The sequence below is a fragment of the Centrocercus urophasianus genome, unplaced genomic scaffold (assembly GCF_019232065.1).
Source record: "Centrocercus urophasianus isolate 14NV4802_14NV808 unplaced genomic scaffold, USGS_Curo_1.0 seq_22, whole genome shotgun sequence".
NCBI classification, from domain to species: Eukaryota; Metazoa; Chordata; class Aves; order Galliformes; family Phasianidae; genus Centrocercus; species Centrocercus urophasianus.
The window spans coordinates 6,208,443-6,225,149 of NW_024884778.1; the positions used below are offsets into that span (position 1 = coordinate 6,208,443).

General features: G+C 44.0%; 2 protein-coding genes across 4 annotated transcripts in view; one reads left to right on the forward strand and one right to left on the reverse strand.

Moving 5' to 3' along the window:
* Positions 1–3,306: 3,306 nt before the first annotated feature.
* PSMD6 (proteasome 26S subunit, non-ATPase 6) lies at positions 3,307–9,334 on the forward strand. The gene is made up of 8 exons (XM_042823219.1): positions 3,307–3,490; positions 4,025–4,230; positions 5,198–5,343; positions 6,177–6,396; positions 6,506–6,614; positions 7,422–7,590; positions 8,805–8,882; positions 9,031–9,334. Exons 1-8 carry the CDS (start codon positions 3,346–3,348, stop codon positions 9,125–9,127), a joined length of 1,170 nt encoding a protein of 389 aa, XP_042679153.1. The 5' UTR covers positions 3,307–3,345; the 3' UTR covers positions 9,128–9,334.
* Positions 9,335–12,012: 2,678 nt separating this feature from the next.
* Positions 12,013–16,707, reverse strand: part of ATXN7 (ataxin 7) — an 80,818-nt gene continuing 76,123 nt past the window's right edge. For all 3 annotated transcript variants that reach the window (XM_042823217.1, XM_042823215.1, XM_042823218.1), the window contains one exon: positions 12,013–16,082. In XM_042823217.1, the coding sequence (XP_042679151.1) occupies positions 16,065–16,082 (18 nt within the window). In that variant the 3' untranslated portion in view covers positions 12,013–16,064. The remainder of the gene's footprint in view (positions 16,083–16,707) is intronic.

The following is a 16,707-nucleotide window of genomic DNA, read 5'->3' on the forward strand; positions in this document are numbered from 1 at the left end:
CAGCAGTGTGCTTAGACTGCATCCACTCCAACGTGGCATTTATTTTAAAAGACAGCATAATGTTATACTGCACTCTTGTTTGCATCAAACACTGCTTGCCTTGATTAATACATGTTTGCCTGATTTGCTATGAGATCTAAATAGAAGTTACTCGATGCTTCTTAGCCCGGCTCTTTTCTTTGCGTGATGTGAAAATGACCTGTCATTACAAAGAGTGAAAAATAAAATGAGGCTGTGTGTTTGAAAAGAAGCTGTGCAAAAGACCTGCCAAAGCACATCAATATTTGTAATTACAGTGGCAGGTGCTGCTCTGTGTGCACGCACCAGTGAGGGCTGCTTTCCCACAGATCAGCTATTCTTTCTCCCATTTTGCCCCCATCGCCACCAGCGCAGCGCTCCCATCTCTTACAATGTGCCTCATCAATACCCAACGCGTTTCCCTTCCCTGCCTTCATCCTGGCATGGCCACACAGCCATCCCCACTGCTGATCTCCTTCCCTAAGAGATGTCTGTGCCAGAGGCATTGGCACTGGTGCTGAGATGCAGGCATGGGTTAACCACGACCGCTGCTCCTTCCCAGCTCGGCTCAGCCCTACGTGGCTTGGACCTAAGTTCAAGCAATTGGCCGTCATTGGGGACTCGTGACAGCTGACAAATTTGGTTCGGGTTGACCCAGGGGTTTAAAATGCATTTCAGAACAGACACACAGACTGACAGGCAGGCGGTGTAATTGTGTGAGACTATTTCCTTTGAAAAAGAAGCTTTAAAAACCCACAAAGGACAAAAGTCGCTAATGCACCTCAAAAAAAGGCTGACAGGAGCTAAGAGGGGGAAATGGAGTAGCTCCCAAGGCAGCAGAAGCATGGAAAAATCTTAGAATTCTCGCTCTCCATTTCAAATTATCTCAGTAAAAATGGCCCAACCATAGGATCATTGAATCACATAGAGTTGGAAAGGACCTTTAAAGGTCATCTCGTCCAACTCCTGTGCAATGAACAGGGACATCCACAGCTGGATCACATTGCCCAGGGCCTCATCCAGCCTCACCTTAGAAGTCTGCAGTGATGGGGCACCCAGGAGGGCTTATACAACACCAACCTGAGGATTTGAGTGAGCTTTTTGCTACCGGCACGTGTAAAGCACAGTGAACTCCAAGCAGATGGCTTATTTAAAGATCACATGATATGTACTGAAATCAATATCCAGATTACAGTGGAGCTGTTTCAGGGAAATAGATATAATTGTAGACATGTGAAAACCATCCAGTCTGGACAAAGACTGGGGCAAGAGGAATCAGCACTTCTTAAAGTCTTAGAAATGCAAAGAAAGAGTTGAAGTGCATGTAATTACCAGTGAGAGGCATTGTAGCTAAGCAGATAAAGTTAATTATACAGTAAAGGAGCATTTCCAGTTGGCGTGGCAGTAATCATAGTCAACAGAGAAGTGCCCATTGGAAGGAATCACATATAATAAAAGCAATCATTTAGTATAAGTGTACAGCACAAATTACCTAAAAAGGCAGAGGCAGATACAGACACACAGCTGGAGATGACAAACCTTAATGAAGACTTGTGGGGTTCGACAGCCAATAGAACATCTTAAAAAGCAGCAAATCCTGTCCCGTGTGCTGTATCCCACCGAACCCATCTGCAGGAGGTATTGGTCTCTGCATTCTGACATGAGGGGAATGGAACATATTACCCAAAAAAAAAAAGGCAGCCTTTAAGGTTCAAGCATAGATCATATGCATGTGTGTGTAGTACGTGCCTGTAGGACCATCACCTTGGTGATGTAACAGGATAAACATGGGAGCAGCGTGGGAGCAGCCCAAAGACACTGCACCCAGGGCTGTGGCAGGTGATGGAGCAGAAGACCCCCACAGCCACCCTGCCTGCCCCTTGGTGTCTTACTGCTATTAGATACTAACAGCTTCCCAGTCCTCTAACTAATGATAAAGTTTAGTTTTGTCCCCCTCGGATGCTAACTCCTACTAACTCCCCCTAACCTGGCTTGATTTTTGGAATACCCCAACTAATATACCTTAATGCTGCAAAAGACTTAAATGAAATGTTGCTCTTCACAGCATCCCCGATGTGCTAACAGGGAAGGACTTAGTGATTTGAAAGTATCCAGATAAATAAATAAAGGGCACCAATTAAAGTGAAACAGACACCCGTCCTATCAGATGAAAAAGTCTGAGGCTCACAGCATGGCTCCAAGCAAAGTTAATCGGTATTCCTGGGGTCAGCCTGCAGCTCGTGGTGTGGGTTCTGTGCAAAGAGCTTCTCATGGCAGCACAGCGCCAGGCCTTGGTGCATCTCCCTTTTGGAGATCTTCACAATCATTATGTCAGGGGGAAGTTCTTTACTTTGTGAGTGGTGAGGTGCTGGAACAAGGTGCCCAGAGGCTGTGGATGCCCCGTCCCTGGAGGTGTTCAAGGCCAGCTGGATAGGGCCCTGGGCAGCCTGGTCTGGTATCGAATGTGGAGGTTGGTGGCCCTGCATGTGGCAGGGGGTAGGAGATTCATGATGCTTTAGGTCCCTTCCAACCCTGGCCATCCTGTGATTCTGTGATTCCACCGAGCTGGGCAGCAGTCAGCTGCAGCCCACGGTGGAGAAAAACCTCCTCCACCGATCCATACAGTATAGATTCTCTATGACACAGAGCCTTGTAAGATGAATTACAGTCACCACAGGCCTTGCTGCTTGCTATACGTATTTGAGGGACCATCACATGCACGCAGGCAGCTCCTGCACTGCTGGTTATCCCTTAAGCGTACATAAGTATGCAAAGTGTGGGCAAATATTTACAGACAAGAAGTGCCGTTTTGTTTAATTAACCAGTGTTTCACTTTGTTACCAAGCACAACACGGAGTATTGGCAATACCTGCACTCGGGAAAATCGACTCTCTTACTCTCCTCTCATTCCCAAGGATTGACTTCATGGCGAACTGAAAGGTGTCAAACCCAGAAATGGGAGAAGGAGAAGCTTTTCCTCACAGCCCGCAACAGAACCGCAGCTCATCCCGCCGCAGGCGCTGAGCGCCATAGGACGAGCACAGCACTGCTGCACGCGCACCCCCTATAGACCACGCACGCCCACTCTGCCCCGTTCTGCGCATGCGCACTGCCACAACCCCCCCACCACGCACTACTTCCACTCTACGCATGCGCACTCCCTACTCTTTGAGCTCTCGCACACCTCCGGCCCGAAAGGGGGCGCTGCAGAGCCGGCGGCAGCGCCGGAAGTGAGGCCGCCGTTTCCGCCCGTCGCGGCTGAGTCACTGGGCCGCGCCGCCGCCCCGGTGCCCGCCGCCGTCCCGAGCCGCCCCGAGCCCCGCCGCCATGCCGCTGGAGAACCTGGAGGAAGAGGGGCTGCCCAAGAACCCCGACCTCCGTATCGCCCAGCTCCGTTTCCTTCTCAGCCTCCGGCCCCGCGCGCCCGACCCCGCCGCTCGGGATGAGTTGATGGCGGCCGTGAGGCTTCACAGTGAGTGCGGGCGGAGCGGGGGTCTGTCTGTCCGGGTGTCGGTCTGTCAGCAGGCCGGGTCCGTTTGGGGGCAGCCGACTCTGGCTGCCTCAGGTTAGTCCTGAGGCGGTCGGGCGGTCGCGTGTCGGTGTGTGCATACCAGTGTCCGTGTGCACGTTTCTGTGCCTGGCTGTAGGTGCGGGCCGCCAGCCCGCGAGGGCTGGGCGGTGGAACAGGGAGGGCTTCGGGCACAGTGCAGTGCTGCCCCGTTCCTGGCTCCCTGCACGCTTAGCCTGGCTTTTGGAGGTTTTAAAAGGTGCGAGCTGTGGCTGGGTTCACTGTGCGAAAGGCTGGATAAATAAATAGTAAGGAAAGTGCTGATTTAGAGCAGAGTCAGAAAATTAGCAGGGAAATGTGCCAGGTAGGGCCCACTGAAGCAGTGCCCTGGTAAAGTGCTGCTGACTGCATGGATGTCACAGGTACCTGGCTTCAGAAGGACCTGATGGTCAGTTGTGTTGTCTTTCTATAACCAAAGCATTCTGGCTTTTCTTTCAGACATGGCTCCATATTATGAAGCACTGTGCAAGTCTCTGGAGTGGCAGATAGACACGGAGCTGTTGAACAAAATGAAGAAAGCTAATGAGGAGGAATTGAAACGGCTTGACAATGAACTGGAAGATGCTGAAAAGATCTTGGGGGAGAGTGAAATCCGAGATGCGATGATGGCCAAAGCTGAGTACCTGTGTAGGATTGGGGACAAGGTGGGCTCATTGCTGTTGTGCTTAACCTGGCAAGTGGCTGAGCACCACACAGTCATTCACTCGGTCCCTCTTCTTCCCAGTGGGAATGAGAACTGGAGGGGAAAACAGGGGGGAGCAGAACTGGTGGGTTGAGTTAAAACTATTTACTAAGATAGAGAAGAGAAAAGAATGATTGTTACGGTTATAAATATATGTGGATGTATTTGTGCATGAACGTATATGGATATGTGCATACGTATGGATATATAATGTACATATCAATTTATATAACGTGATGCACAAGCAGTTGCCTGTTGCCCCCCAAACAGCAGAAGAGGGTGAGATGAACTCCCACCCCCTTCAAAACTCTCCTTCTGCATGATGTTGTATGTTATGGGGTTGCCCCTTGGCCTCTTTCCCAATTCTGTCCCCTCCCAGCTCTTTGGAACCCCTTTTCCCCAGCCCTTCCCTAATAGGAGCTGAAAAACTGAAATGGCTTTGGCTCTGTACAACACTGCTTAGCAGCAACTAGAAACATCCTTGTGTATCAACATTGTTTTCCTCCTAAAACCAGAGCATGAACCTGAAGAAAAACAGTTCTGTCCCAGCTGAAACTAAGGCAATAGCACAGTTTTTTCATGAAAGAAACACAGTGTTGTAACCTCTGTAACTGGATAGATTTCTGGGAGTGCTGGGTGGAAACTGGCTGCCTTGCAGTGGGCTTTTTCTATGGCACAGCACATACATGGGTGGGAGATAGGGGGAGGGTGTTGCTGGAATTAAAATTAAGCAGTGAAAAAGAAGTAGGCTGTAAAAAGAAAACACTTGCCCTGAAAAGGGAAAAAGCTGTTTTCCATTTGTAGATGTTGTTTTTCTCTTACCCTGTGTCTTTAGTCAATGCAGTGCAATTGGCGCGCTGACGGCAGATGCTTTGCAGATATTCTGATTGCTCTGAACGTTCTTATAATGCAAATGGTGATTTTGTTAGGAGGGAGCTCTGACTGCGTTTCGCAAGACTTATGACAAAACTGTGGCCCTGGGACACCGTCTGGATATTGTGTTCTATCTCCTACGGATCGGCTTGTTTTACATGGACAACGACCTCATCACACGGAACATTGAAAAGGCAAAAAGGTGCTGTTTGGGTTGGCTGAGTGCAGTAAAGCACTTTTCAGACAAACTGTAGCAAAATAAATGGGAAAAACCCCACCTTGCCATCAAGAAATGACAGTGACAGCCTGTGAGACAGAATCGCAGAATGATGGGCAGGTGTTAACTTGGACTAGAGAGTTTCCTATTTCTTAGTCTTTTATGAAGGCAGAAACAATAGCAAAGCTAACGTGTTGTTTCAGCTATTTTTCAAGCAACTTGATTGGACTTTGTAGCCCACCCCCCTTTCTCTCTTCTGTAGCTGTTGGAAGACAAGTTTGGATACAATACAGTACAATGAAGTGCAGTGCAGGGGTGCCACCTGAACCCAGCACATCCAGCTGGCTTGATAAAGTGCCGGTTTCTCCTCCAGAAGCAGGAGCCCAGTGCCAGCATGTTATGCCCTCATTTCCACAGCTAGCTTATCTCTGGGATGCCAGCATTTAATACTTCACTGTTATAAACTTTTCGTATGACATAAAGTTGGTGTGACTAATGTGATTATTGAAAGTTTGGCTGTTCCACTGGTAACTTCTTTCTGTGCTGCTAGTTGGACAGCTTTGATTTTAGCAGCAAAAGAGGTGGAGGTCTGTTGTTGCAGCTGAAGCTGATGGTAATATTTATGTGCACGTCTCAAGGAAGTGTCATTGCTACCCCTGGGAGGTACATGAAACCTAGATTGTTTCTGCAAGTTGTAGCATATAAGAGATTTTGCTTTCTCTGATTGCACGTTATCACTTGATTTACTGTACTTGTTTGGTGTGACTTATCCCATAATAATTTTACATGAGTAATTTTCTTTTTTGTTCTATTTTAAGTCTAATAGAAGAAGGAGGAGACTGGGATAGGAGAAATCGTCTAAAAGTGTACCAGGGTCTGTACTGTGTAGCTATTCGAGATTTCAAACAGGCAGCAGAGCTCTTCCTTGATACAGTTTCAACGTTTACATCCTATGAACTTATGGACTACAAAACATTTGTAACCTACACTGTCTATGTCAGCATGATTGCATTAGACAGACCTGACCTTAGGGAAAAGGTAAGGAAAGCAAGTGATACCTGCTTCCAACAGACCCAGCCTCGCTTTAACCTGCTTATCTCCGGGCTAAAAGGAATCATATTTAAGCATGCTTTTCCTTTGTTTCCAGGTAATTAAAGGAGCAGAGATCCTGGAGGTGTTGCACAGCTTGCCAGCCGTCCGGCAGTACCTCTTTTCTCTTTACGAATGCCGATACGCAGCCTTTTTCCAGTCTTTAGGTAAAGTTGTCTTGTAAGAGCATTCCAGGTGCTGTAGTGGTTTGTTTCACATCATTCACAGTTTCTGTGCTATAGCTGCAGTCTACAACCAGAGCAGAAAATGCCCACAATTTAGACAGCGATGTCTTTTTTCAGTTTGATGCTGTATGATTAAAACCAAACATGCAGTGAGCCTAATGAAACATTACATCTAATTAGCTGGAAGAGACTTGGAAAATAGCTATGGAGCAGGATTTTACCTGAATAACCAGGCCAAATGGGTAAGCTTTGGAAATCTGATCTTTGAAATAAACTAAAGGCCTTGTGCCTAGGGACACTGAGATCCCAGCTTGTAATTGAAGCTTTCATCATTGTTATCATTTCCAGTTTGGTTTCTTTATTGAAAGCTGACCAAAGAAAAGCTTTTCTTCAAACTTTTGTCATCCTTGGCAGTTCTTTTTAGGAAAGCAGAAAATTAGATATTTAGAATAAGCAAAAAGAGCATTTCATTCTGGACTTCATTTGTAGTGCAAATGTTTCCCTGCAGCACATAGGGAAGAGTGATTCACATCCTAAAAGTATTCCATGATGACAAGTAGGATCACTAGCTTTGCCATAGTATTGCTTGCATTTAATCACTACTTCTGATTCTAGAACTACTATAGCTTTTACAGACTTATTTTTGTCTGGCACAGAATGCCTTTCACATCCTGAGCTGTGCAGGAGAGCAATGTAGTTTTGTTCACACTGATTGCGTATGAACTGTTTGATTTACCTGGATGATAACTGCACGTTTCTTACTGATTAGATTTCTGTTTCTTGTTTCAGCAATTGTAGAGCAGGAGATGAAGAAGGATTGGTTGTTTGCACCTCATTATCGATATTACGTGCGGGAAATGAGGATCCATGCCTACAGCCAGCTGCTGGAATCTTACCGCTCTCTGACGCTGGGGTACATGGCAGAAGCGTTTGGAGTCAGTGTAGAATTCATAGATCAGTAAGTTGTTAAGCTTTTTGAGTAGAATGTGTGTTTTAAACCTACCAAGGTTATGCTTTTGTGGAAGAGATTGGCTGCATTTGAACGTAATGTTTGAGTAAAGACAGTAATTTGGTACAGTTTCTCGTGAAAACTATCCCAGTTCTCCTTTCACTCTGAGGGTCGCATGAAAAACTATTCTTTAGTGAATAATTCTGTTCTTTATCCTGCTATTCTTATGGACCTTAATAAGCAGTAACCTTTAACATTTTAGAGGACAGCATGGTCCACAAATACACCAAGGTAAATACTCACATTCCCACACATTATCTGCCCTGCACGTCTCATCGTGTAGCTTTGCTTGCTTTCTGCTAAGTAAATAGAATCAGCTGTTTTTAACTTAAATCAGACATACACTGCAGTCTCAATTCACAATTTGTTTTCTGGTGTAAGAAACAAAATCAGATTTAGATCATGATGATAACTGACAGGAGGTGAGGAAGTGCCTTTTACCTCGGCCGTGTGTGTGAAACACTTTGTTTCAAATGCTTTCACAGGAGCCATTCTTCTCTCATAAAGAAATTTCAGATTTTCTAACATAGGACAGTGTTAGAGGAATATGAATACTGCTTGAAATGTTCAGAAATGAATCAATAGGTGTTTCAGGAGGCACCAAATAGCATTCAATTCAGAGGTAAATGTTGCTAAGTCATACTAGCTTTTGTGCTTCTCGGTAATTTATTAGCAATGTGGCTTTGTCTTACCACATATCCCAGGATTTATTATTACTATTTATTTATTATAATATCAGCAGTGTCACGTGGAACACTGGCTGATAAAGCAAAGCAAACGAGACGTTTAGGACTGCTAGGAGACTCTTTAAGTGAATTGGCAGTATTTACATCAGGATGAATTCTGGATGGGTTTGATACCCGAGTGCCACCTCTGGATTTGAACAGCTGAGCTAAATGATGAGACTCACTTAACTGGAGAGTGAGATTTTGGCTTGAGAAGAAAATACTGAGACAGGTTGTATTGGGGTTGTTGGAATGATGGTGCTTGTTTTGTGTCCAAGCTTTAACAAGATGAGAATGTATAAGACATCTTCTGAAAACATATTGCATGTACTTCAGCAATAGATGCCCATGATGTTTTGTAACAGCACATCCTATGCTTGTAGGCCTGTACTTCCTTGGAGAAGTGTTGTTTAACAGCCTTTTTTTTCTCTCTCTTAGGGAGCTTTCGAGATTCATTGCAGCTGGGCGATTGCACTGCAAAATAGACAAAGTAAATGAGATTGTAGAAACTAACAGGTAGGAGGACGTCAATTGCTAGAGGTTACATTTTTACAGCCCAGCTGAGTTCTGAATTTTGATCACATTTATGTTTATGCAGTAAGTTTCATGAGGTAAAAGATCTCAATTCTAAATGTTTTTTTTGTTTCCCCTTCACAATTTCTAGGCCGGATAGCAAGAATTGGCAGTACCAAGAAACCATCAAGAAAGGAGATTTGCTGCTAAACAGAGTTCAGAAACTTTCCAGAGTAATTAATATGTAATTTTTCTAATGCAAGGGAATGCAAAATGTAGATGTTTAAACCATTTTGGAAGTAACCTATAAATATATTGTATAACTTGGTATACTGTAGGTAAAAAATAGTAGCGAGAGAGCTCATGTTTTTACTTTCCACTTCATGATGTACACAATGTTTATGTACGCTGGGGGATGGATCCCAGTTCATTTATTAAATGTCTGGTAAAATTGATCTCTTGTAATATATTTTATTCCTTCACTTGAATGTGTGTGATGCTCAGTGCTTTGTAACAAAGCGAGTGGAAATCTGTACAGAAAGAACACAGTGATCCTTTTTCTAAGACCTTTACATTTGAATCAAAGGTGAAATAATTGCCAAGAAATAATAATAGCCAAAAATTTGTCATTTTTTGAGCACGGTCAAGGCAGGATCAATTCTGACATGAGAGAATTGCAGTGTAAGGCAGAAAGAAGAGGCATTTTCTTTTTCTAGAACTGATGCAGAGCAGGGCGTGAAGACTGCAGCTCTGGCTGCTTTTTGGTAACATCTTTTCCACTGTCCATAGATACAAATGCTAAGGATGTTAGATGGCAGTACTACAAAACAGTATGAGCCATAGGGCCCACTGAACTGAGGGATTTCCTTTGTGGTGCAGAGGTGAATTTTCCTTTCAGGATATTTGTATTCTCGAGATGACAGCAGTGTGTAGAACAACAGGAGTTGCCCTGGATGATTCTTAAAGACCCTCTGACTTGCCTCAGTGTGATTTCTGATCTGAGTGTAGCGCTTCAATTTCCATTCAATTTCAAGCAGAAGTGATAGGATTTCTGCTTCCTTTAAACACAAGGTAACTTTCATTTATCTTTCAGTTTCTGATGATAACAGTACGTTTTCCTTTGGCTTGTTTTAGCTCACGATTTCAATTTAATTCTGATTGTGTCAGTCTGACCCAATTTGTGGGTTGGTCCTGACACCTATCCATAGATTTATAGCCTGCATGCCAAAGTTGTACATTCTCTCTCGTAATTTAATCCTGTGCAGTTCCTTGAACTACTGCCATTCTCCAATTTCCCCCTGGGAGGCCAACTTAGCTCTGGCACTGAGGTAGTCAGACTCAGATGCTGCTTCCAAGCTGCAGCCTTACGACCATGACACTTCCCCCCTTGCTCTGCACTATATTAGCCATCATTAAGCTGTGAGAACACTCGTCTGTGGGTAAAGCTTTTCTACAAAGCAGTTGAAATCTAGTTTGTGTGTGACTGTCCTTTGGTTCAGCTGTGTCTGCTGGCCTGCAAAGGCTCCATTTAATCTCTCACTGAAGATTGGGCTCTAGAGCTCCAGCTCTAGCCTTGCAGACAACAATCTCATCTGCTTTTAAAAAAAAAAAAAAGACCTGTTGGGGACAGGAACGGCTGCAGGTAAGTGAATGGAGCTCAGCTGTAAAGCAGAGGATGGAGGAAACTTCCAGCACTGCTAGAGAGCAACAAAACCAAGCAGCAGTGCTCTGTCCTTGCTGATTTGTATGGATTGGGTGGCAGCTGTCAGTGACAACCGTATCTCGTGGGCTTGGACGCAGCCTGCTGCCCGCATGTCTCAGGCTGGTTTTCCTTCCTTGCAATGAAGTTTAAATCCGGGTTAATTTGAACAACTTCAGAGAAGGTTTATGAGTCTTCAGAAGTTTGGTGCGCCAGAAGAACAAAAGCAAATCAAGCACATGCTGCTTTTCTGCAACAAAGGTCCCATGCTGCTTGTTAGGAACCAATCCAATAGCTAATGCAGTATTGAGCCAAAGCACTGAGAAAAGCATTCAGACAAATTAAGAGCCTCACAGCAGATCATACAAGCCCACGTGTGTTTGATTATTTGTTGCAGCAGAACGTGATGATAATAAAGGCAACCAAATTTGCATTTAAATAAATCCAATGGCAAGCTCTTCTATCAGCTGCTGCAGTAGCTGGGTAAGTGAGGGCAGGCTGCGGTGTGCCGTGGCTCACAGGGCTCTGCTGAGCTCGCTGCACGTGTGGCAAAGGCACGGAGCCAACGCCTCGTCCTGGCTACAGGCATCTTCCTGTGAGAGTGGCAGCAGAGGCCCTACTTTCTGTCCACAAACTCCAGGACTGAAGTAATGGCTGGGCTGCGCTCCAGCTGCGATCAAGAGGCGTTTTCCATGGCAAACCACTGCTACTGAGCCAATGGACTTGCTTTGGTGGGAGAAGCAGCAGCAGAGGGCACAGGCTCTGCTCACTCCCATGTGGAGTTGCAGTGCAGTGTGCCCAGTGCAGCAAAGGGAGAGACAGCACATGCAGAGCTCCAGGACAACCCACAGAGTCAGTTATAGGGATAGACTCAGCTGGTTTTCTCTACCTTGTCGGTCTTAGGGGATCCAGCATCCTATTTTAAACGCAGCTGAAAGCAATTCTGCATCGGGTGCAGATGGCTCTGATGGCAAGCAGAGCTCTGCTGCACAACTGCACGTCTCTGGCACAGCTCAGCACAACCCCAGTGCCAGCAGCTGATAGCAGGGAGCAGGAGTTAGGAAAGAAAGGGGAAGAAACCAGAAGATATTTGCAGGGAGGCAAGATGAAGAACAATCAGCCAACACCACAGTAACACTGCTATTGAAACACTGGTACTGGAAGCAAAGAACCTGCTTACTGCCTGCCCCATTTCTTCCAGCATTCATTCCAAATACTGAAAAATACTTTGTGCTTAGAGCTAAAATAAGAAAAAAAAAAAAGAAAACAAAAAGAAGAGCACTGCTGTGGCTGTGGAGTCCGGCCCAGTGCAGGAGTCAGACGGGCTGTGCAGAACTGCACACAGCCTGCCCAGCCCATCCAGAGCTGAGTCGCAGCTCTTCGGTTCCTCTGAACGGTGAGGGATGGTAAAATGAAGCAGAAACATCGGATGCGTTCCATGCAACCAACCTCATTTATTGAAAAGTCCTAATTTTATTGCCTTGTTTAGTAACATGTTTGTTCAACAAACTAATCTTTGTCATGAAGCAAAGCACAACTTTTTCTTATAAATAGTATAAATTATTTTATTTACAGAAACTTGTTACAAAACAAATAGACTATATATTTATTTTTCTTTTAAATATCCAAAGTAATTTTTCTATCCCATGACATTTGTTCATGTACTATACAGCAGCCAACACGGAGTTCAGCTGATCAGATGCTCTTGATTATGTATACAAATTATCAAACTATTCACACATTGTACACAGGAGATTGCTTTTAGAACCAGGCTCAACACCGAGCAAGACGCTTTCAAGGCCTACATTCACATTGACATTACGTAGTGCTCATTTTTCAAATTATCCTCTTTAAAACGTAAAATATCTCGCACAAAATGTAAAAATGATTATTTTCTGCTCAACAGCGAAACGTGAAGAATCTTTCCAAGCCCAATTCCCTCCTCCGGGACAGAATGAGTGAGAGATAAGAGAGATTCCTTGGCAAGAGAACTCTTACAGGAAGACAAACTGCCTTAGAAATGTCATTTGGAAATCACATCTTTATTTCTGAGTGGTGTCGAGAGGTACTTACTGGGTTTTTGTTTTCCTTTCCCGGAATATGGACTTTTGGGAACATTTCCTAAGTTGTTTCACTTATGGATGAATAATCCCCCATCCCCTTCCTGCCCCAAATGACACAGTTCAATCCACTGCTGGTTAAAGGAAGCCCACGCTCCGAACTCTTGGCGCTACTCCCGCTCTGCACTACTAATGGGATTGTTCCAGCACAAGGTACTCCAATGGAAACAAAGCACAAAAGTCACCAGCACTGTTTGCTTTTCTGCCATCAATCCATCTCAACAACTTCAGAAAATATATATATAAACGTGTATGTATATATATGTACACACACATATACACACACATCTATTATATATAGGTGGAAAAAGCAAGCTCCGAGATTTCAACTGAACATTCAAGTCATTTAAGGAGAAGCTGTCTCAGCAGTCCGAGCTCAGATCGAGTTCTATCAGGCACTTTCAGTTTTTCCTTTAGTTTGAAACCACGTGAGACCCACACGGACGCACACACCAACGCGAAGCAAGGAAAGCAGTGTGTCACTAAACGGAGTCCTCTGGAGTCAGGCAACCGAGAAGCAACGCCGGAGCGAGGGATGTGGTAGGGATGTGGCTCCAGGCACGTGGAGGCACCCCTTGAGTTGCAAAGTAGGCATGTTGCTATTGGCTTGGCAGTGAACCACTTCAAATTATATATATATATATACACACACATATATATATATATAACAGAAAAGGTATTTGCTTTTTCTTTTTTTTGTGGTTTTTTTTTTAATTAATTAATAAATAAATACTAGATGATCTCAATTGTACCAAAACTGGATATCAGAAAAAAAGACCTGTGCAAAAATACATATTTAAATATGTACAATCAATTAACAAAATACGTCTTCTGAAATAGGGATACTTCAATATTTATAATAGAACAAGAAATTCCAAAATAAAGATACAAAAGTATGTTTTTCTTTTTCTTGTATAATTCTTTGTTCATCATTGCAGCAATGTTTTTAGGTTAAGAAAACTGCAGGAGTCACAACGAGAAGTCGGAAAGACTATAAAAAGTGTATCTCTTAAATTAATACCAAAATCTGTCTAGAAACAACCCAGCCACTGCAAATTCATTTTCGCTAGGAAAATTGATTTTCAGCTTCCTTTGTTATTTACAGTCAGAACCAGGGGACAGTAGAAGCTCCGGGCACAACGCTCTGCTTGTAGCCGACGTCTCACACACGACATGGAGGCAGCTCCATCCATGCCCATGGGCACACAGACCCGCAGTGCTGCAGCCCGCTCTTCCAGCAGCTTCCAGCCCGGCTCTGCTCTCCCTTCCTGTGCTGCTGGAGGAGCAGGAGTTTGCATTTTGCTTTCGGATCAACAGAACCTTATGAACAGGGTGAGTTTGGTCGCAAACTCACGAGATTCCGTTCTTGCCAAATTGTCTCCTTTATATTTAGAAGAGTCGAATCGCACTTGTGACTGAGACAGTCCCAAAGTGACATTTCTGCCCCAGAGATTTCCTCGCAGCATGGATTTGATTCCACGCGTGCGGGACTGAATGATGCATTTTGATTTCTCTTTGTGGCGTAATACTTTGGTTCCTTTCACGTTAAACCCATCACAGTTCCAACACTCCTTTCAGTAGGGCGCCTTATTAATCACAAATCCTTCTGTTCCTGAAAAGTTGCGTGGGATTTTGTTTTTAAATTAAAGTTTGCATAATAAGAGTCCATAACGCGTCGCTTTCTAAGAGTGATCTCTTGTATCCATTCAGAAGCTCAAGTGTCTGCATAGAGGCTGCCTGCTTTGCCGTACGACACCGGTTCTGGAGCAAGTTCAGGTGAAACTGAAAGCATCGTCAGGTAAACAACTCAGCGACTGCTACTGGTAGTGGCTTTGGATTCCCTGATGTACAACTTGCCACCGAAATGGGGAAGGCTGGGCAACGGGAACAACGTGACAGGCTCAGATTGTCTGTTCTCAGCGACAGCTGGTGCCCCTTTAAGGCAGAAAAATGTCTTCTTGGTCAATACTTTGCTTGCCTTGGCTTTGCCCCTTCAGAAAAGTTCAGTCCGTTTTGAGACTTTACCTAAAAACTTAACAAAAGAACCCCGACGAACCGAACCCCAATACAACGAGCCCTTGAATTCACTTCTGAGGTGTTCTGAAGCAACACAAAACGTTTCCTGCAGACTGAGAGGGTGCACAGAACCGTGCAGAGCCCCCGACTCACAGTGCCAGGCAGGAGCACAACGGCTGCAATGCGCACAGCTGCACCTGACGTGGAACTCAGCTGTCATCCGCTCCCCAGTTTTGGGGAAATAAAATAAAATCTGAGTGGTTGAAAGCATCAACGCTTCAGTTCTACAAAGAAGGCATAAAATAAGTGACTTTTATTATTATTATTATTACTATTTTTTAGAAAATATTTAAATAGTTTAAATACTTCACTTTAAAAGGGCTATTTTTTTTTTTTTTTTTTACAGGCTGGAAGGCCAAGCCAGCCTAACGTAACCAACACGGTTGTTATTTTACAAATAACAAAGGTTGATGGCATACAGTAAAGGTCAAGAAATACGTTCTTTGGGCACATAGTTCTAGAGGTTATTTGCCTTTGCTTCATATTTTTGGACTGCTTAAAAAACAATTAACTTCTTCTGCAATCAGATCTTATCCAAAAGAATAAAAAATAATTTCTGTATCACCCAAGCACAACATTTTTATACTTGCTTTCTGAGCCATGGCCTCAAACAAGTTTTTGCTGTTTACTGTTCCTATTGGTGTTTCAACGTTTGTTTTTAAACTCCTGATACCTTCTTACCCCAAATCACTTGCAAAAGGCTGGGCAAAACGCAGACTGCTTGTTTGAATTGTGCTATTTTTATATTCCATTAAAGGAACATTGCTATAAAAACACTAAAGCCATATTCCCTTCTCGAGGGCTTCTTTCCATTGTGCCTCACGCATTTGTGCCCCTTGTTGTGGGGTCCCCTCTGCTGACAGTGTCCACCTGGCAGCTATCACCTACAAAAGACACCATCAGTATAAAAATAAGTCCACAGTAATGTTTATTTCCCCCCCAGAAAACATTCCTTTGCCCAGCCAATCTATGTCAAATAGTGGCAAGATGATGTACTCCTGTAAGTAAATCTCAACAGATTTGTAGCAAACTAGTCCAGACCACTGTTAACACTGATAAGAGCAATTATGTGGCTGAACTTCATCCAGTGTCCATTTCTAGTATTTTCACTGCTACAGACATGGCTTCAGGGAAATTCCTTGTTTGAATGACAGTCCAGTAGATTTCCACACCTGAGGACCATGGGAAGCTGGGAAAACTCAAGGCATCTTGGAGTCCAGAATTCCAGATGGAGGTTTTGCTTGTAGTGAAAACTGTCCAGTTCTTTTCTCACCATGGTATATTCAGCTATCAGGGACGTGCCTTTGGCTTTTGAGCAAATAAATGGGAGAGAAGTATGAGTGAGCCAGGCTGTTATAGCAGGAGCTCCTAAAATACATTTTCTGGATATTGAGAGCATATTCTGGGGAGAATCAGCAGGCATAATCTGACACACCACTCATACGCAGTTGGCTCATCTGAAACTTCACAATGCTCAAGCTAGTGCTTTCTCAAGTTAGAGTGGTTTTGGACATGACTTCCTTCCTCCAAATTGCATTTTTCCTTTATTTCTTATTGCAGTTGAAGTAACAACTGTTAGCTAAGCCCAAAATTAAGGTTCAGTCAAATAAATGATTGTTTGTTATCTTAAACACAAGTGGTGAAAGTCTTCTTCACAGCTCAAACTCTAAATTCAGCAGCTGATCTGAAAAAGATCTCGCTGACCTCCTACCTCTTGGCACGCTCAGATCTCAGGCTTTTAGTACCACAGGAAACAAAAAGAACCTTTAGTTTTCATCTGGAAAAATCTAGTTCCAAATGTGCCCTCTAAAATTCCATCTTCTCTACACTTTTAATTGCATATGAAATTATTTTACCCCTCCAAATGATCCTTCAAGCCAACCTGAAGCGTTAAGAAGTTTAAGCTCATTTTAACTTATGAAGAAACTTCTTT